Below are 22,102 nucleotides of genomic sequence, written 5' to 3'. Positions count from 1 at the left end.
GCATGCTCACGCTCTAAAATGGAAAGAAAAATGACAAATCCTGCAGGCAGCAACACACCCACAGCGTAACTCCGGCGAGGGAAGGTGGAAAAAAAACACAAGACAGCCAGGGTGACACAACGCACGGACGGATGTCAACAGCAACCACCTCCCTGGCAACCCATTCGCCTTGGGAACCAGGAGGATAATCATCCTGAAGAATCCTAAGAGGTCCCTTCCCAATGCTGAATCCCCCCCCACCCATCACCGTGGGACTATGTTCAGGGCTCGTGTGCGAGTTCGGGGCTGTCCATAAATGACGTCACGCACCTAGAGGGGGGGGGGCGGTCAGACATTTGTGACGATGTGTGACGAAGGGGGGGGGTGAGAAATGTGACGTCACATCAAAATGCGCATCTTTAAATAAATATAGACGACACGTTCTACTTAATTAAATTGACTTTTTAATGTTTTCTCCTACAACATCAGAGTGCATCGCCACATTAAATACGCACTACAATGACAATAGTTTAAAGCGATTTGAAGCATGTTTTTTTTGGGGGGGGGGGGTGGGGGCAGAGCTTTGTGACGTCATATTTGAGGGAGGGGGGTCTGACTTTTTGTGACGTCGTGTGACGAAGGGGGGGGGGGAGTCAAAAATCGTCCAAAATAGCGTGACGTCATTTAAGGACGGCCCCTTATATGTCCCGACAACCACGTCCGAGGCTGATCTGCCGCCCCTCCTCTCACATGCGGCCCTGGGGGAGGAAGGCATCGGCCGTCGCAGCTGGCTGGTCCCCCCCGACCCCGGCATAGACAGTGGAGGCGATGGAGCGGAGGGGGGTGACTGCAGGTGTCAGTGGCGCCGGTGTGAACCGACATACTTCTCTGGATAGCGAAGCGGTCTCTAGCGCCGCCCTGTGCCAGAGAGGAGTCTGTGCAAGCGGGTGGATTCGAGCCAGTGGGAGCCAAGGGAATTGGCCAGGATCTCTTGACATGAGGTTTTGTTTTTGGGTTAGATCGCGTAAATATATAAATGTGTCGTTAAACCCGCCACCACCCGACACAGCCAACTAGTAAGGGTTGTGACGTAAACAGAACGTGCCAACTTGTCACTAGTACAGCACACTGGTGTGTTGGAGAGCCAAGCTACATTTACAATGTGAGTACGACGTTTTGCCAGTAATTGCAACTAGTTTCATCAGGCGACAGCCAGATTTGTGGAGAAGTCCACCTGTTTCGTTTCTTATATAGAGGCGGGTTTAAGGACGCATTTATATATTTACGCGATCTAACCCAAGAAACAAACCTCTGTTATGGATGATATTGGTCGCGATTTCCTGACAGTGGGTGACAGTGCTGCCGAATGTTGTAGACGGTACTACTGGATGCGGTGAACTGTGGTGCTGTTGTGTCATCGTGTTTCTGACAAAGGATCCTTATGGCGGTAATAATAATACAAAATGGCCGAGGAAATTAAATATTTTATTTCTGGGACACTATTTTTTACAAGTGTGCGTACTTAACTCCGCGACTGGGGTACCAATCAATCCGAAATCAGTGCTACTCCGTGATGTCGAAACACCAAACATTAGCATAAAAAAATCCGTTATCGAAAAATGCAACTTTGAATAGTGCATTGTGTATAGCTCGTCGAGACGAGTCGATTGCCGCATTGCTGGCCATCAACAGACTAAAAATGACTGCATCACGGACATTATGCGAGAGCCGGGGTACTATGATACCCCGGGGTACCGCCATAAGGTTTAAATAACAAAATTATGGGAAGGTGGTGCAGTATCAGGTTACCCTGGGGAAACAAGCCGCAGAACGTGTGATTTAAAAGTTTTTGCGGAGTCACATCCAGTAGAGTGCACCACGAGTGTGGTGGAGTTGGGTGAAATGGTAAGATCGCAAGTAGACAAAGCCCAGCGTAAGGGCGCCACTGTGGCGAGATGTTAACTACCTCGCCTGGTATACAGGAAGTCGTGGGTTCGATCAACCTGTACATATTGCATGTTCTCCCCGTTGTCACGTGGAATTTTCTCCGTTTTTTCCCTCCATATTTATAATCAACGTGCGTTTAGAGCAGCGGTCCCCAACCTTTTTGGCACCAGGGACCAGTTTCGTGGAAGACAATTTTTTCACGGACCGGGGGGGGGGGGGTCATCATTGGGTCTTTCCCCCTTTTCAAAGAAGCTCTCCAGCGACGTTTGTGTTCTACTCATTTTGGCTAGGAGTTAGCAGCTTGTGGGCTTACCAACACTGTGACTGAGACAAGTGCGCAGTGCGGGAAAGAGGCGCGGACGGAAGTGGTCAATAAATTAACGGGCGGGCCACGCGCGGACTCACCGCTCACCTCCGGCTCTGCGGCCCGGTTCCTAACAGGGCCACGAACCGGTACCGGTCCGTGGTCCGTGAGTTGGGGACTCGTGGTTTACAGTATTTGGCTACATCCAGTGAGAAGTCGAGGACAACTTTTATTTTGGAAGGGGAGGGGGTGATGGAGAGATACTTACGTCAGTTTATGGAGAGATACGTACATCAGATGATGGAGAGATATTTACGTGAGAGGTCCCCACGAGAAGCTGACGTGATCGAGAAAAAAGGAGCAGGGGGGAGGGGTGATAGGCGAGGGAAACGCCCCGGGAGAGACGGGGTGACGTCATGCGAGAGAGGCGGGGCCTCGGGGCGCTTCTTGGTGGGAATCAGAGTAAGGTGGACCGTGTGCCACGGCGTGAGTTCATCATAAATAAAATATAGTGTGTGGCCCCCCCCACCCTCCCGTGACTTTTCGACTGGTGGACTCTCTAAAAAATGTAACAGCCGTTTCTGGCACTTCTGGAAATTCACCAGAGACGCCTCGAGGGCTCTCTGCCACAGCCATGCGAATGTCGGAGCCACTGCTGAGCCCTGACAGGGGAAGGGGCAATGCCGGATTAAGCTAGTGCGGGGCCTGTAGCATATGTTATAAAGAGGCCGTACATTTAAAAAAAAACCACATAAACATTAAAACACAAGTTAAATGTTTAACTTGCATAGTAAAATCTTGATTTGAAGCTTTCGTGACTGCAGGAATCCATACTCTTTGGTTCTTTCGGTAAAGTCATATAGGTCAAAATAATAGATCAGGACGTTACAAGCAATCGTCATCAGGCGGAATAAAGAGGGAAGCTCCTGATTAAGTCTGCTTTTAAGGGTTAGAGATGGGTGTAGCCCCAGAGTCATAAACGAAGTGGGGGGGGGGGGGGTTAGTGATGTTAAAGTGAGAAATTTGCATGTAAATGAAATGTGTAAATGTGATTAGGATGTCAATGTAAGCTCGCAGCGCACTGTCACATCGAGGACTGCATGTAAATGTAAGACCGGAGAAATTTGCATGCAAATGTACTGTGTAAACGTGATTAGCATGTCAATGTAAGCTCGCAGCGCGCCGTCACATCGAGGACTGCATGTAAATGTAAGATCGGAAAAAGCTCTGAAAGAACCACAGCCACATCGGAGCAAGCAAACGACAATGGCTGTGTTAGTGAATGTGTAATAAAAGACTTTGTCAGGCACTGCTGGTCTCCGTTGGTCTTTAATTTAGTTTCCTCCTCGCACCCCGCTGGTCCTGACAGCGGATCAGCATCTCCTCGCGCGGACGCCCACGCTCGCTGCTCCAACAGCTCCTCCGCTCCCCCACTTCCGCACACCGCTGGCCGACGGCGTGCAGAAGATCCTTCAGCCACGTGGCCGATGGCGCGGATCCCCTCCGGGCCACCCAACGTGGCTCAGCCTCTTTACTCCCGCAACTGACCCCGATCCCTTCCGGGCTCCCACCTATATCCTCTTTCCCACGTGACCCTGACTCCTCCTCTTCCGGATCATCAGATCCAGCCTTCCCATACTGCCCTGCTGGCTCCACCCCCATTCACCTCGCTTCCAATTGGACCCGAGATGAACGGTGGCCCCTCCGACACGCCCCCCCATACTGGGCTCCGCCCCCCAATACCCCGGGTATTGGGGGGCGGAGCAGCAAACCCCGTTTACGCTCGCATTACAAATGTAACTCAGAGAGTCGCAAATAACTGCTGACATAGGCAGGTAGGAAGGGAACACCACCGCCAGCTATGACCTAAACTGGTCAATAACGTCCTTCCAATGATTGCTCAGTTTGTACCCATCTTGTCGGTTGAAATTGTGTCTGTGTTTATATATCTGGATGGCTTCATGAACGAATCGTTGATGTTAGCCCAAAGGTTTGCAGAGTACCTTGGTCTCGGAAAAAAACAATGTCGTGTGAGCCCACCGCGTTCAAGCAGTGATCAGCCACGGCAGCGGTATTGGTTCTGCCGTGTTTTAAATCTGCCTTTTGTTCGCGAACACGGTCCGAGACATGTCGTTTCGTTTCCCCAATATAACTGCTACCACAGACACAACTTAGTTTGTAGATACCAGGGTATTGCATGTCAGTAATCACATCTTTCACAGATGGGATCCGGTCACGGATTTTGTGCACTGTGTTGAATCGATCCTGAATCTTGTGTTTGTTCAAGATTTTGGAAATATTTTTGGTAACCCCTGCTATGTATGGCAATGTGATGGTTTTTATTGGGTCCTCAGATGGTTCTCTACCCATGGTTGGGGATACAACTTTGCGGATTGTGTGGTCCGAATATCCATTCATCTTGAGGACTTGGCGTACATGCTGCAGTTCATTGGATAGGTGGTGCTGGTCGGATCTTACATTTACATGCAGTCCTCGATGTGACGGCGCGCTACGAGCTTACATTGACATGCTAATCACATTTACACATTACATTTACATGCAAATTACTCACGTTAACATCACTAGCCCCTCCACTTGGTTTATGACTTTTGAAAGCAGCCTGCATCAGCAACTTCCCTCCTCTTTCTTCCGCCTGATGACGATTGCTTGCGTTGCAATCGAAACTTCGGGATCTATTATTTTTTCTACCTATGAGACTTTACCGAAAGAACCAAAGAGTTTGTATAGTGAAGTAATTGTGTTTTTTTCATTTGGTATACAGCCAGATAATACAACAAATCGCCAAACTTAAACACCCAGACGTTCATAAAAGTCGAAGGCAGTATAGTATTATAGTAATAGAGCAAGTGCAGAATCATTGAACCGGAATTGATAGCTTGAAAGCATTTAGTGCAGGGCCCTTGAAAGTGCAAGGGCCCGTAGCATGTGTAGCTATTACATGTGTAGCTACTGCATGTGTAGTAGCTACATGTGTAGTAGCTACAAATGTAGCTACAAACGTAGCTACTACATATGTAGCGACTACTATATATGTAGCTACTACATGTGTAGTAGCTACATATATGTGTAGCTACTACATGTGTAGCTACTACACGTGTAGCTACTAAACGTGTAGCTACTACATGTGTAGCTACTACATGTGTAAATACTTTTGCTACTAGGGTAATCCGGCACTGGGAAGGGGGGTTGGGGGGAGAAGTTGGCTGGACATGGGAGAGCTGGCTTTGGCCGGGAAGGGGGGAGTAATTGGCTCCGGGGAGTGGGGGTGTGGTTGTGGCTTTGCCCCCCTCGCGTTAGCAACAGCGGGGTGACGTCCATGGGCAAAGAGCATCGCTGATAAGGACGGCGGTGTCGCGAGTCAGCACCGCAGAACAAACAACCGGGAACAGCACGCTCACACCCCCCCCCCATCCACCCCCTCGGTCCGCTACTGATAGTGGGGCAAAGAGGTTGGGATAGAGGGGATTGGTTTGGGTTGACGTTAGGATGAGGGTTAGCATCATGTTAAGTATATGGGTCGGTGTAGTGTTGGGGTTGGGGGTTAGCAGTTAGAATTAAGAAATGTGAGGTTGCAGTTGTATTATATAGGATTAAGAGCGAGTGTGAGGGATGGAATTGGGGGCTAGCAGTGTGTTCAGTTTGTTGTCCTTTCCCCGCACCTCCGATTAGCACGTTTCGCTACGTACGGTGCGAAAGAAGTTCAACATACATTGAGGGATAGAAAAACCTGTTTGCAGCCAGGGATATAAATTGGGCCTTGGGCCGATATTCGTAATAGGAATAGTGGTTAGGCCTGGCGTTTGGGATGGGATTAGGGCTGCGGCTATCATTTGGCATAGGGCCAAGGATATCGCCATCGGCATTGGAATTGTCGAGTTTGATTGCACGTGATTGGATGGGAGACGAGCAGGTGTCATTCCCAATGTGCATTTTTTTTGGGGGGGCGGGGTCTATTCCACTCCGGCTTCAGTGACCCCCAGCTCTCAGTGCTGGATGATCCTAGTAGCAAAAGTAGCTACACATGTAATAGCTACTACATGTAGTAGCTACACACGTGTAGTAGCTACACACGTGTAGTAGCTACACACGTGTAGTAGCTACACACGTGTAGCTGCTACTACATGTGTAGCAGCTACGGGCCCCGTACTTTCAAGGGCGAGGGGGGGAGGGAGGCGAGGAGGGGAGGGAGGCGAGGGAGGGAGGCGAGGGGGGGAGGCGAGGGGGGGAGGCGAGGGGAGGAGGGAGGCGAAAGGGGGAGGGAGGCGAGAGGGGGAGGGAGGGAGGCGAGGGGGGTAGGGAGGCGAGGGGGGAGGGGGAGGGAGGGAGGCGAGGGGGGTAGGGAGGCGAGGGAGGGAGGCGAGGGGGGGAGGCGAGGGGGGGAGGGAGGGAGGCGAGAGGGGTAAGGAGGCGAGGGAGGGAGGCGAGGGGGGAGGCGAGAGGGGGGGAGGCGAGAGGGGGGGGCGAGAGGGGGGGAAGGCGAGGGGGGAGGGAGGGGGGGAGGCGAGAGAGTGACCCTCGCCGCTGTCTGCACGGGCGCACGGATCGGAGTGGCCGCTTGTGTGGACACTGAAGCCAGGGACGAGAGTCAGGAGGGAGGCCGAAGAGAAGCAGCGGTCGAGGCGAAATGGCTGATTCGAAGCGTTGTGGGTAAGCAGTTACGATTGTCATAATAATCTGCAGTGCCGGATGATCCTCGTAGCAAAAGTAGCGACAAATACTGCGGGCCCCGTACTTTCAAGGGCCCCGCGCTAAATGCTTTAAAGTTATCAATTCCGGTTCACTGATTCTGCACTTGCTCTATTACTATAGTACTATACTGCCTTCAACTTTTATGAACGACTGGGTGTTTAAGGTTCGCGATTTGTCGTGTACTCGGCTGTATAGCAACTGAAAAAATATAATTACTTAACTGTGCAAGTAAAAAATGTGTTTCGATTTAAAGCTTTCGTGACTGCAGGGATTCATCTTCTTGGTTCTTTCGGTAAAGTCACGTAGAAGGGAAGTAATAAAATAATAAAAATTATTTATTACGTTTTATTTTATTATTTTATTACTTCCCTTCTGCGTGACTTTACCGAAAGAACCAAGAAGAAAATAATGTGTTTTAATGTTGCTGCCAGAAACCACGCCTGCAAGCTCTGCAGTCCTCTACATATTCAGTTACCAGCCAATTAACGAGTGCGTATACATGTGGGGGGAAAGATCCGGAGCACCCGGCGAGAAATCCCCGCGCATGCGAGCGAGGGGGGAAACACTCCACCACATGCAGTCGAGACAGAGGTGGTGGAGTCCAGATTTTTGCATTTACACGCTTTTATTTAACTCACTCTGTTGTCGTATCCTCAAATCTTTTAACTCAATTTTAACCCACTTCCCAATGTCGTATTGACTGCAAACTTGGTATATTTATGTGATACTGATGACAATACTATTCTATCATTAAAATATATATTTTTAAGCAATCTGTTGTATATCTTATGTTTCGGCTTGGGTCTAATTGTCCACGCTCACAGTCACTTACGCTATGGCAAGCTTCGGGTCCACTTCCTGGAGTCGTGGAGTTCTGCCATTACTCGTACGGTACATTTCATTAAAGCGTGTTTTTAAAAAAGCATTTTTAAATATAACTTATTAATTTTGCTGCCCTTGTCCCTGTGAGCCTTCACGGCGCTGGATTCCAAGCCACATGCATAGCCACCACGGGGGACAGCTATGAACGCTGATGCGAGACAGTATGGCTACAGCTGTGGCCTGAGCATGAGGGGTGGGTGGGTCACTGGTTTGTCGTGGTAGCACGCGAGGCGAACCGATTTGAGACCCTGGCGTCCTGCCACGGCTGGGCAGTGACGAGCTGAGTGAAGCCGTTCTCCCCGAGTGATTCGTGGCAAGCGGTAGTTTAGAGCAGCGGTCCCCAACCTTTTTGGCACCAGGGACCGGTTTTTACGGACCGGGGGGGGTGGGGGGTCATCATTGGGTCTTTCCCCCTTTTCAAAGCCGCTCTGTAGCGAAGTTTGTTTTTTACTCATTTTGGCTAGGGGGTTAGAGCTTGTGGGCTTACCAAAACTGTGACTGAGACAAGTCCGCAGTGCGGGAAAGAGGCGCGGACGGAAGTGGTCAATAAAATAATTGACGGGCCACGCGCGGACTCACCATTCACCTCCTGCTGTGCGGCCCGGTTCCTAACAGGTCACGGACCGGTACCGGTCCGCGGCCCGGGGGTTGGGGATCCCTGGTTTAGATAACCACTCCACTGTGGCGCCCTGCGACGACATGGCCCTGCCTCGATGGAGGTGCTGCCACGACCTCACCTCCCATGCTGACATTGCGTTGGGTGGATCCTTAAAAAAAAGCAGTCGCCCCTAGGAGTTCGAATGCAGTGTTCGCATCCCATTCTGCCAGCCGGGCTGCTCCCAGGATCGCTGTCACGCTGCAGCCAGGGTGGAGGAGAAGCCGAAAGGGATGGAGTGGATTTGAGGTTTAGGAACATGACGGGTGGTAGCGAGGAGGATGATGGGTGAGGAGGTGTGAACGTGTGTGTGCGTGCGCTCGTCCAGGCGATACGCGTACGAAGACTATGAGCTGACAGCGCAGTGGCTGCTGTCCCGCACGGAGCACCGACCAAAGGTGGCTCGCAGCCTCCACATCATCAACACCGCCACTACCACCACCACAGTCACTATCGTCACCACCACCACAACCAATCACTTTTATTACCACCACCACTACCACCACCACTGTCACTATCGTCACCACCACAACCACAGTCACTTTTATTACCACCACCGCAGCCACAGTCATTTTTCTCAACACAACTACCACCACCACAACCACAGTCACTTTTATTATCACCACTACCACGGCAGCCACAGTCACTTAGCTCACCACCACTACCACCACCACAGTCACTATCATTAAACAAAGACAAATATTCCCCGTACAGCGGTCCCACGGTTAACGATATCTATTGGTTCCACGAAAATGAATCGTTTATTGAAAATATCGTTTATCGAATATAGGAAATACATGTTAAAGACTCAATTTGTTCCAAGAACGATCGTTAGTTGTTGACCTTCACCCTAAAAACGTAGTTTATTATATTGAAACACGCAATTTTAATAAACGTTCTAAGAACATATTAAAGTATTACCATTAATACAAACGTGAATAAACAATTAATAGCGTAAAAAGGTGCATAAATTGAGCATTAAAAAAAATTGGATGGGTTAAACTAGCCGGTTGCTCTCAAAACGCTCATTAAAGGGCATCGCTGATTGGCTGAGGTCTGCCGAGTCCACTTAGGAGCACTCCGATTGGCCGAAATTGGCAGCCGCGTCATATCGTTAAACGAAAATGTAGCGTTAATAGAAACAATGGGACCCTATGGGAGGCGGATCGTTCATTGAAATATCGTTAAACGATGGCATCTTAAACCGAAGGATCATTGCATAGCTTTAACAGACTGTTGGGGCATGTGTTATTCGCGAGCACCTATGAAAGCCGTCACGGTACACAAAGGGGTGGGTGGCCAGCACCACGCCCGGCCCCCTTTGTCTCCCCAGTGGCAATGTTTACGCACCGCACCAGCTACCCATTTGAGGCTGAGTCGATCTAGGTGAAGCCGAGGACTGGTTCAGATGTTCGTCACCGATGTTGGCCATGAGCGGCGATCGAACTCCGTTCGCTGGAATCTAGATTTGAAGTTTTTGTGATTGTAGGGATCCATACTCTTTGGATCTTTCAGTAAAGTCACGTAGGTATTTAATTTATTTTATTTTATACATATCGTGACTTTACCGAAAGAAGTCCGTTCGCTGGGTTCGTAGCGCGGCGCTCTAACCGCTACGTGACCGCTCGCCACACGCGCGTGTGTGGAGGTCGCGATCGTGTGCGGCTCCGGCCTCGGAGACCTGGCCACTCAGCTGTGCGATGCCACCGTATTCCACTACCGGGACATCCCCAACTTCCTCGAGACCACCGGTACGTACCATGCTGGTGAGCGTCAGTGAAGTCAAAACTCGTTCAATCAAATGCCCGTGTAAGTACTGGTCTGCAAATTTTTTTTAGACGTCGTCTGCTTCAGAGATGAAATGTGCTGTTTGTTATGTATTTGATGTGCTGAATTCAAATATGCCAATCAAAACAACTTATTGGCTACTGTTCCCAAGATATTTAAGTTGTTATATTTTACGTCTATGTATATTGTGTAGATAGAGTTTTACTCATAAATTGTAAACCTATGTCTTGTCATGTATTCATGGTTGCTTTACATGATAACATGATGTCACCTGTTTTGTTTATGTAAGACTTTACAAATCAGCAAAAGGGTAAAAAAATAAAATGTATTATGAAACAAAAGGCAAACAACTATTATGTATATATAAGTACATAGTTTAGTCCTTATTATGATCGGTGCACCAAGTAAAATGCTTCTTCCAGATTATTCCTATTGGAACCGCACATACCAGCAGGGCGTTCAGTGCCCAGACTATCCCGATCAGTGCCAGTAAGGTCGAAACTTTAGGCGATTGCTTATTGAATCAGGGTACAAAGTTATCTCCTCCTCAAACACTGCACAGCCATCATCTTGAGAAGAGACGCGGCCATGAAGCCCCATAACCGATGGTTTTATATGGGGGGATCCCCCCTTTCTCCTCCACCCCCCCCCCCGCCTCTGCACCCTGCGTTCACCATCCCCCCCGCCTTCACCCACCTCCACCCTCCTCCCCCCCCACCCTCCTCCCCCCCCCCACCCTCCTCTCACCCCCACCCTCCTCCCCCCACCCTCCTCCACCCTCCTTCCCCCCACCCTCCTCCACCCTCCTCCCCCCCACCCTTCTCCACCTCCACCCTCCTCCATTATCACCCCCCCCACCCTCCTCCGCCCACCCTCCTCCACCTCCACCCTCCTCCCCCCCACCTTCCTCCCCCCCCACCCTCCTCCACCCTCCCCCCCCCCTCCTCCACCTCTACCCTCCTCCATTTTCACCCTCCTCCCGCCCTACCCCCCCCCCACCCACCCCCCGCCCTCCTCCCCTCCCACCCTCCTGCCCTCCACCTTCCTCCTCCCCCCGCCCTCCTCCACCTTCACCCTCCACCGCCTTCACCCCCTATTTTAATTCACATAGCGTCATTGATGCTCGTTGCATCCAACAATGCTGTTGACTAATAATTATATGTGAGCACGGAATCCTATTTATAGAAACTACCAATCAAATGAAAACCCTTTAAAGATTAAAAAAAAGTTTTTTAAAGAATAAACAAATCAATCAATTAGATTCGAAGTTTTCGTGACTGCACGAATTACTCTTTGGTTCTTTCGATAAAGTTACGTAGAAAGAAAATAAATAAAATAATAATATAATACGACGTTTCGATTGCCAAAGATCATGGATCCCTGCAGTCACGAAAACTTTAAATCTAGATCGCATTAATCATTGTTTCTACTGCTATATTGGAGAGAGTTGCGGATATGAGAAATGTTGCATACAGGAAAGTCGGCAGTCTTGCACATTAAGGCGGCGGGGGGGGGGGTACAGTGAGGGAAAAAAGTATTTGATCCCCTGCTGATTTTGTACGTTTGCCTACTGACAACGAAATGATCAGTCTATAATATTAATGGTTAATGGTAGGTTTATTTGAACAGTGAGAGACAGAATGACAACAACAAAAATACAGAAAAACGCATGTCAAAAATGTTATAAATTGATTTGCATTTTAATGAGGGAAATAAGTATTTGACCCCTCTGCAAAACATGACTTAGTACTTGGTGGCACAACCCTTGTTGGCAATCACAAAGGTCAGACGTTTCTTGTAGTTGGCCACCAGGTTTGCACATATCTCAGGAGGGATTTTGTCACACTCCTCTTTGCAGATCTTCTCCAAGTCATTAAGGTTTTGAGGCTGACGTTTGGCAACTCGAACCTTCAGCTCCCTCCACAGATTTTCTATGGGTTAAGGTCTGGAAACTGGCTAGGCCACTCCAGGGCCTTAATGTGCTTCTTCTTGAGCCACTCCTTTGTTGCCTTGGCCGTCTGTTTTGGGTCATTGTCTTGCTGGAATACCCATTCACGACCCATTTTCAATGCCCTGGCTGAGGGAAGGAGGTTCTCACCCAAGATTTGACGGTACATGCCCCCGTCCATCGTCCATTTGATGCGGTGAAGTTGTCCTGTCCCCTTAGCAGAAAAACACCCCCAAAGCATAATGTTTCCACCTCCATGTTTGACGGTGGGGATGGTGTTCTTGGGGTCATAGGCAGCATTCCTCCTCCTCCAAACACGGCGAGTTGAGTTGATGCCAAAGAGCTCCATATTGGTCTCATCTGACCACAACACTTTCACCCAGTTGTCATCTGAATAATTCAGATGTTCATTGGCAAACTTCAGACGGGCATGTATATGTGCTTTTTTGAGCAGGGGGACCTTGCGGGCATTTCAGGATTTCAGTCCTTCACGGCGTAGTGTGTTACCAACTGTTTTCTTGGTGACTATGGTCCCAGCTGCCTTAAGATCATTGACAAGATCATCCCGTGTAGTTCTGGGCTGATTCCTCACCGTTCTCATGTTCTCTGCAACTCCACGAGGTGAGATTTTGCATAGAGCCCCAGGCCGAGGGAGATTGACAGTTCTTTTGTGTTTCTTCCATTTGCGAATAATCCCACCAACTGTTGTCACCTTCTCACCAAGCTGCTTGACGATGGTCTTGTAGCCCATTCCAGCCTTGTGCAGGTCTACAATCTTGTCCCTGACATCCTTGGAGAGCTCTTTGGTCTTGGCCATGGTGGAGAGTTTAGAATCTGATTGGTTGATTGCTTCTGTGAACAGGTGTCTTTTTTACAGGTAACAAGCTGAGATTAGGAGCACTCCCTTTAAGAGTGTGCTCCTAATCTCAGCTCGTTACCTGTATAAAAGACACCTGGGAGCCAGAAATCTTTCTGATTGAGAGGGGGTCAAATACTTATTTCCCTCATTAAAATTCAAATCAATTTATAACATTTTTGACATGCGTTTTTCTGGATTTTTGTGTTGTTATTTTGTCTCTCACTGTTCAAATAAACCTACCATTAAAATTATAGACTGATCATTTCTTTGTCAGTGGGCAAACGTACAAAATCAGCAGGGGATCAAATACTTTTTTCCCTCACTGTATCTCTGCTTGTGTGTGCAGTGCCAGGTCACGCCGGGCGGCTGCTGTTCGGGCTGCTGAGCGGGGAGGTGTGCGTGTGCATGCAGGGCCGCGTGCACGCATACGAGGGCCACTCCATCGAGCAAGTGCGTGCCTCCAGCACCAGCACTGGCACATGGACTTGCCATGCAGGGGCATCCGGTTGGAGCTTCTGGCGTGCCCCCTCCCCCCGCCTCTGTCCACGCAGAGGTTGTCACTGGGGTGCACCAAGCTTGATTCCGCAGGGCTGGGGATATCCTTGGAGGAGTGGGACATTCAGGCTGCTGGTGCAGAGAGGTGAAAGACCCTTTCCGACTGGGGCTGGTAACCGGTAATAGGATTTAAGAATCGGTTAAAAAAGTCAGGAACCGGTAATTGTGTCCAGTGGAATGTGAGTAATTTATAGGCCGATTGGGTCGTGCGAACGTACAAACCGCACAGGCACAAGTCACCACGTGGTGCATTTGCCCTTGTGTCTCGGTTAAAAGTTTAAGTTAAGTTCATTTGTTACGCCAGTTAGCCAGCTATTTCACAAGGGAGATCAGTGGTGTGGAAACACAGCAACAACAAAACCAAAACATTGAGATTGCCGAGAAAAAGTTTAGGGTCCATAAAACTATTGCAAAATTCACAAACAAGGCATTCAACAGTCATAAATGGAAACGCACACACGGGTCAAAAGTGTCATGAAAAGTTAGTTACATGTGTGGAGAGCTCTATGTTTTAGTATAACAGTGACAAACACACACACACACATCGAAAAAGACAGTGCAGACGTCGGAGCAAGAGGGCGCCCACAGTGCAATTGCAAGTATGCGCTGTGTTTTGGTTTAATAGGTAAAAAAGAGGGGCAGTGAAGGGAGGGAACTAAGCTGTAGATGAGCGGGGGAGTCTATTCCCGAAACAGACCTTAAGGATGAAAACAGCCCATTGATGGTCTCTTCAGATATTCAGGGTGGACGGATTTGGGTGAATGTACAGGTTGCAATGATGGATTCTATCGGGGGTCGTCAAGGGCAAAACGAAGAGCGGAGTGGTGTAATGGAACGAGACATTTGAGGGTCTATTCGAAAAACTGGGTGGTAGATGGTGGCTCAATCATCACCTTTGAGCAGGATGGTGGCTTTAACTATATTCAGGTGGGGTTAAGGTGGAAAAAAACTGCCGCTTCACCCCCCCCACGATTCTGAGCCTCTCTGCTGCGCTCTTTGTGCCGAAGGGACAGGGTAGGCACGATTTGGTTGACCCCAGGTATGTTGGCTGGCCCGATGGGCCTTTCAAAGCTGAGAATCGACCCCCCCCCCCCCACGCGGGTGCGTCATGCTAGGTGAGTGATCGGGCTCGGGTCTACCTTGCCTCCATGATCCAGCACAGCTCTCCACGGTGGCCTCTGCCAAGCGTGGAGGCCTCCGAACTGCCGGGCAATGGCCAACGTCTGCCGGGCCCCTTCTGTGGGGGCCTCAAGCGCCGTGGTGACACCACCTACACCAGTCCTGGCTGCGGATGTCCCTGCACAATAGACTGCAGTGGGCTTTTGGCAGTTTGTCGTACTGTTCGCCGTAGGGCCCTAGATCAGTGGTCTCAGAGCCAGGCCCATGATAATTGGGGTCCTGAGGAGCCCCTCCAGGATTCTAAGGATGTCCCTATCCAGTATTACTCCTGTGGAGGGTTTGAGAAAGAGACTCCCCCAGGCTGACTCAGAAGGCCTAAAGGGACTGATTTGAGCAGCCATCCCATTTTGGTTGAAACGGGTCTCTACTGGAGCTTGCACTCGAGGGGTCTAGATCAGGGCAGGCCCGTCCGGGGTGCCCTCCCCCCCCCACCAGGACTAATTAAAAGTGCTACAGGCACCATACAAGTAAGAAGCGAAGGGACAGTGGGGATAGGACGATGAAGGCTAAAGTTCCATCCTCAGATAGTAAAACAATTAATTTTTTTTTCATAAAGCCTCGTTCATGCAAAATTGCATCTCGCAACGTTGTACAAGAGTAAAAAGTAATGAGAGAATCAATCGTAACCCGCCTCTCCTGGAAATCTGTGACATATTTAAGCCCTCTGCCACTGCTGAGCTTCTTCTGGACCAGCATATTTTGGATGCCATCCGGCACAAATGGCCGAAACCGATTAGAACCCTCCAGGGTCCCTAAATAGGTGGATCAGTGCTATGCTGTGCCTGAGAACCAGGTCGATACAGCAGGTAGTGGTTCTTCTTGTAGATCAGGGGTGGGGAACGTCCGGCCCACGGGCCATATAACCCCGTGAAATAATTTGGTCTGGCCCTGCCAAGGCAACCGCAGGCGGGACTCGAAATTAAATAAATCTAGGAGCAAACCTGGAAAAGCAGTTGCGAGTAGCAACATCATCAATACCAGCTAACATCACATGCCTCACCAAAGAGAAGCAGTTCCAGCCATCACATTAGGGGTGAGTTAATACAATGTTTGACCAAATATAACAGGCAAATTTTTAAGTTGATAATTTTGTATGGCCCGCGAATGATGTTATAAATATCCAAATGGCCCTTGGCAGAAAAAAGATTCCCCACCCCTGTTGTAGATGCTTCCCTAATCTGCCCATTTTTCCTCATTAGGCACACATCCAGGGAAGACCCTTCTTGGCTTCTTCCTGACTTGGTTGAAAGCACCACTAACAAGGAGGTCCAGAATCCATTAATTGTAGCCTCTCACTGTCCCTCCGGGCCACAATGTATGTAGCATATACAGTAACATTGGCACAGGATGCATTGGTCAGGTTTTTTTTTAAGCCTGAGGCCAAGTCTTCAGCTGGCTTCCAGTTTCATCACTGATGTAGGCCTTTGCCTGGTGAAATGAAATGCTTGGGCTTTGGTCACCGTGACAACTGCCAGATGGGCTATTTAGCAGCGCAAGTTACGCATGCCACAGACTATGAAAGCCTCACTGGCTCAGTTCTCTTTTGGAAGTAGGTTCCTTTTCGCGGAAAGCCGCCTAGAGGGTCCTTGCCCTCCATGGAGAAGGGAGCAGCTGGAGAAGGCCAGGGCCTATAACGTCCTCAGGTGGCCACAACGAGGTATCCCATCCCCTTGTCCTCCAACACCGATGGGGACCCCGCGGCACTGGCAGCCCCTGTATCTCCCTGGCTGGCAGGTCGTCTCTCTGTCTCTCGCTCTTTCTCCCCCAGTGACATATCTCTACGAAGCATTTTGTTCCTTCTTTCGAGGCGCATTTTCGCCTTCCTTTCTTTTGATTTGGCTATGCGTACATCTCTTCATAACAGTGAAGTCTGGCGGTGGCCAGGTTTTCGCCAATGGCCACCGCCTCCAAAACGTTTGGAGCTTTCTGTCACTTAAAAAATAAAACACATATCAGGGCTGATTAGCTCTGGTTTGAGTGTTATGTAGGTCCTAGTGCGTGTTCCCCAGTTTCCTAGTTTTCGCTCTGTAAAGTCACTGAGTTGGTATTTCCAGGATCATGTGATGCAGGCTGAAGCCCTGTCCCATGAGGGGAAGGGCTAGGGCTTCTGCCTGTATCAGTTTTTTTAATTATAAATTTCTGGCGCTGGCATGGAAGCAGAATATTCATCTCTTCTGCTTCGCGCTTTCAGATGCGCTTGTGTGTCCGTCTGGAATGCTCTTCCTTCTGATGTTAGGAAGCCACTGGAGCTATGCACTTTGAAATCTTTATTGGAAACTAATTTCTTTAGAACTGCCTTTTGTGTTTAGCTTGTTGTTTTTATCACGCACCTCCGATTAGCACAGTTTGCTCTGTAGGGTGCGAAAGAAGTTCTACATGCATACCAACATAACAATGGACCCTGACGGTGGCCACCATTCTATATAGAAAGTTTCGAGTCGAGGCTAATTCATAAATATTTAAAGCTGTCAACCTGCTCAATAGGGCGAGACCGGAGCCACCATGTGCATAGGTGGTGAGACAGGTTTGGGGCAGCCTGAAAATAACATAACTTTGGTCTTTTTAGCATTGTGGACCAGTTTCGGGAATTAAGTGTAAGTTTACGTAAATCGTGTTGTAGATGCTGTTGTAACTCCTCCATGGAATTTCGGGAGGCCATCAGGGCTGTCTCATCAGCAAAAAAGGTTAATGTCAATAAAAGGTAAAGGAGCAGCCCCGCAGCCGCTGGCTTACGCCACTGCTAGTGGAAGGGTCTCCTCCACTAGAGGGAGCTCTAAAGAGGGTATTTGGTTTACTCTTCCACATAGCAGACGTCCAGGAAGAGATGGACATACCCACAATTTACCCCACTCTGCACTACCTGCCAATTATAGACTACCTGTGGTGAACCCATTTATGCTGGTGGGTGGACAGAGCTGGCAGGAGGACTGAAGGCAATTGCCCCCTTGTTTCCACTGCCCCGCCAGAGCATGCAATGGAACAGCAAGCTCTGCATTGCAAGGCCAGTAGTACACAGACTCACCACTCCACCACCATGGCCACCACTGCGCTCGGTTATTCGTTGAAAAAATGATAAAAGTGTTGTGTTTATTACTCCAGTCATTTCTGCGTGTGGGACACTAATCAGTATTAACTGCGTTTTACTGTTTTTTCATGCGGTTACCGGTTAGGCAAAACAATTATGTGAACAACGGTACTTCCTCTACACATAGACATGTATATATATATCAATATATCTCTAGAGTGTGTCATTACAAGATGCTCACCACAAGTGGCATTGGAGAAACAAATGCATTGATATGAATGGAAAATCAACGAACCATCTCAGATATTGTGAAAACAGCAGCGGTCGTCATAACAACCAATGGGAATGAGTCATAGGAGATGAGGGAGGTACCAAATAAGGAAGGGTATAATGGCGAGCGCCAAGAAAATGTGACACTTTGCTTAGCTAATAAGTTCGCTAAACAAGACGTCTAGAACACACATGAGTGTCTACCATGCAGCAACGTGCCCACAGAAAATTCACATTTCGGTGCGTATAACTACATCTTGCTGCAATATGCGGATCATGTAGATATTAATAAAGAAAATGGAAAGCTGAAAAGTGCGCAAAGAAGCATTTAGAGGGGTACGCTTGTAATGACACTGAGAGACAGGAGAGGAACACGTGGATTACAGAATAAACGCGCGTTAGAGACATCAATTGGACCGTTCAGATAATTGAGTGGGCTTGGGCAGGACACGTCCTTGTTGTGTGGTTGAGATTAATGACAAAGTGGACGGCCACCATAATGCGGAGGTGCTCGATTTTATGTTAAATCACAATACCTTGAGAGGTGACCTTGGTGGCGTCGGGAATTGCTCATGACTGATGGTGATGATACACCTGATGCTGCGTGCCTCCATCGCAGATCACATATCCCGTACGAGTGTTCAAGCTGATGGGCATCGAGACACTGATTCTCACCAACGCAGCTGGAGGCCTAAACCCCGACTACAAGGCTGGGGACATCATGCTCGTGAGAGACCACATCAACCTGCCCGGCCTCATGGGCCTCAACCCCCTAGTGGGGCCCAATGATGAAAGGTGCGAACGAGACCTCCTCCCTCCTCATCCCACCACCTCCCTCACTTTGTGGCTGTCATGGGTGCTCTCTCTTTGTTATCAGCCTGTGAATAATACAACTGTGATTTTAACACCAACACTCATTTCAATGAAACTTACAAAAACACCATCTTCACCACCTACTAAAATTCCACCACATACACTACCAACTATATCACCACCACAACCTCAATCACCACCACAAACAACTCTACCTCTATTATCAACACTTCACCACCACCAACAAAAGACAGAGATTCCCCTTATAGCCTTAACAGACTGTTGGGGCAAGTGCTATTAGAAGGCCAGCACAGCACACAAGGGGGGCGGGGGGTGGTCAGCACCACACATGGCCGCCTTTTTCTCCAATGTGGTGTTGTTTATACACTGCAACAGGGACTCATTTGAAGCTGATTCAACCTTGGGGAGGCCCAGGATCGGTTCAGACAATCGTCAATGCAGTTGGCTGTGGGATAAAATCTAAATCAGGCTGGAATGTCTGTAGTTCAGGGCAATTAGCCGCTGCACCACCACTATCTCCACCACCATCACAACCATCCCCAAGCACCAGGACGACCTCCACATACTCTTCCACCATCTTTCTGGGCACTATGGCTCCACTGCCTGTCCCCCCACCCCCACTTACATCTGCCACCTTTTTGTCCCTCTCCCAGACTGGGCGTGCGCTTCCCTTGCTTGGCGGACACATACGACGTGGCCTTACGGCGCACGTGCTCGCGTGTGGCGGCGCAGCTTGGCGTGACAGAGTTGGTGCACGAGGGCGTGCTGTGCATGCAGACGGGGCCCTGCTATGAGACGGTGGCCGAGAGCCGCCTCCTGCGATCGTTCGGCGCCGACGCCGTGGGTGAGTCTCACGGCCACATGCTCCTCATCTATATATATATAAAAAAGGGAAATTTGTGAATATGTGTGTCTGTTCGAAATGCTTAGCATACTTCCCGACATGCAACAAACTTCAAATGTGGAATGTGGGTAGCTTCCAGACTGTACACAATGCAAAAAGTATAAATATAGACTTTTGTATTTTTTTGGGGGGGAGGGCGCAATAATGGATATATTTTGCACGGTAAGTGAGCGGTGACGTCGCATCTGTGGGTTTAACCAGGCTGGATTGTGTGAGTAGCTCATACATCCTTGAAAGATCTGGATACAGTCCCATCGGTGAGCTCCTCTGGCAGGCAAGGCTGTTAACTGGGTCATGTAGCCCACATGTCCAGCCACCACTTGCCCAAATAGATTTTGTTCGGCCAGATAGGCTCAACGGGTGCGACACGAGCTACAGAAGAGATGGAATATGCAGTTGAGTGGACTTGCCAATGATTGGTACCAGGCTCGTGAAGTACGCTACTTGGCAGTTGGAGCCAGTCGCCCTCCAGCAACAACAGATGGCAAAAGGCTATACTCACAACAATGAGTGAAGCACCGGGTGGCTAAAACGCAGCAAGTTGGCATAATAGGAGACACAGGTGATTAATCTGCGAGTCAACCCATAGCACCTGGGTCTGTTCTGTGACCTCCTGCCAGCGAGTGTTCGACACTTCACGTGACCTTTAAGTGCACATAGCCTGGCACAAGTGCCGTGGTGACGCCACCACCAGCTTAGCGGTGAATGGCGGTTGTTGCCCCATATCCCATGTGTGTGTTATGCGGGTCCAATCAGTTTAACACATAGGCTTTCGCGAATTGCCCGATGATGCTGGATGCAATTACCAGCGAAACGTCGTACTCAAATTGTAAATGTTGTGGTTTCACGCTTCAACACACCGGTGGGCTAAAGCAGTGAACTATTTGTCCTTTGTCAACGTGACACTTTTTTACTGATTGGCCGTGTCGGGTGGTGGAGGGTTACGACACATTTATAAATAACGCGATCTAAACCCAAAAACGATGATTATGAATGCGGGTATAATGTTACGTGCGTGTCCCGCGTGCGTATGGCGTTGCAGGCATGAGCACGTTGCCCGAGGCCGTGTGCGCATACCACTGTGGTCTGCGAGTGTTGGCGCTCACGCTCATCACCAACATGGCCGTCAGCAACTACCGGAGCGAGGAGCGCACCAACCACGCCGAGGTGCTGCATACGAGCAGCTTGCGCGCCGTCGCCCTGCAGACCCTCGTCAGCGCCGTCGTCGCGCAACTCGGCCAGTTCCACCGAGAGGGCGGAGACGCCGCGGCTGCCGTCGAATGAAGAGGGGTGGCAGCGGTGGTCGAATGTCGCTCAAACGTGGGACCCTGCATGAACTCGAACCATTGTGAAATCTGCGCCCTGTTGATCGTTCATACTTTGTATGAAGGTTGTTATCCACCATTAGGGATCATTCTAGTAGAGTGGTTCTTAACCTTGACTGCAGCTTGAACTTCTTTGGCTCTCAGAAAGGGCATCTTGCACCCCAGGTTAAGAACCACTGCTCTAGTACAATGTTCCATTTCTCACAGTCCAGGCATTATTCTTCAATGTTTGCAGTGTTTAGCAATGAGCATCTTTACTCCACTCAGCCTTGTAAGGGCGCCACGGTATGCACTCCTTCGCCTGGTACTCTTTGGTTCTTTCGGTAAAGTCACGTAGGTATAAAATAAAATAAATTGAATCACGACGTTTCGATTGCAGCACAAGCAATCATCATCAGGTGGAAAACCACGGCAATTTTTTTTTCAGGAAAATTCAGGATTTTTTTTCTTGCTGTGGTTTTCACACCTGATGATGATTGCCTGTGTTGCAATCGAAACGTCGTGATTTAATTTATTTTATTTCATACCTACGTGACTTTACCGAAAGAACCAAAGAGTATGGATCCCTGCAGTCTCGAAAACTTCAAATCTAGATTCCTTCGCATGGTATTATTAGTTTTAATCCTGACCCTGACGCCTGTATATTTGGAGTTTGCATGTTCTCCCCGTGGTCACGTGCATTTTTCTCCGGTTCATCCGTTTTTTCTCTCCACATTTAGAAACCTGCGTTGAGAGTATTTGGCTGCTCTAAAGTTCCACATGATAAAGCACTTTGAGCTATCATTGGTGGACAGGTCACTTGTGAAAAAGAGCTTCATAGCTCAGTGGGCTTTACATGGTAAAATAAAAAATTGTTAAGTAGTTTTCGGGCAACCTCAAGGTAATTTTCCTTAAATGATTTATTTCATAATAATAATGTCGTTGTGTAACGCGCCTCA

The 22,102-nt window shown here is 49.1% G+C and overlaps 1 protein-coding gene across 1 annotated transcript; it reads left to right on the top strand.

Annotated features, from left to right (window-relative positions):
• The first annotated feature begins 6,779 nt into the window (after window positions 1-6,779).
• LOC144952868 (purine nucleoside phosphorylase-like) lies at window positions 6,780-21,551 on the top strand. The gene is made up of 7 exons (XM_078883339.1): window positions 6,780-6,898; window positions 8,806-8,875; window positions 10,126-10,228; window positions 13,419-13,522; window positions 18,721-18,896; window positions 19,589-19,779; window positions 20,882-21,551. The coding sequence occupies exons 1-7, from the start codon at window positions 6,876-6,878 to the stop codon at window positions 21,121-21,123; spliced, it is 909 nt and encodes a 302-aa protein (XP_078739465.1). The 5' UTR covers window positions 6,780-6,875; the 3' UTR covers window positions 21,124-21,551.
• Window positions 21,552-22,102: the final 551 nt, after the last annotated feature.

Source organism: Lampetra fluviatilis, chromosome 70, assembly GCF_964198595.1.
Source record: "Lampetra fluviatilis chromosome 70, kcLamFluv1.1, whole genome shotgun sequence".
Lineage (NCBI taxonomy): Eukaryota > Metazoa > Chordata > Hyperoartia > Petromyzontiformes > Petromyzontidae > Lampetra > Lampetra fluviatilis.
The sequence above is the reverse complement of the archived record's forward strand: the minus strand, read 5'-3'. Positions and strand labels throughout refer to the sequence as shown.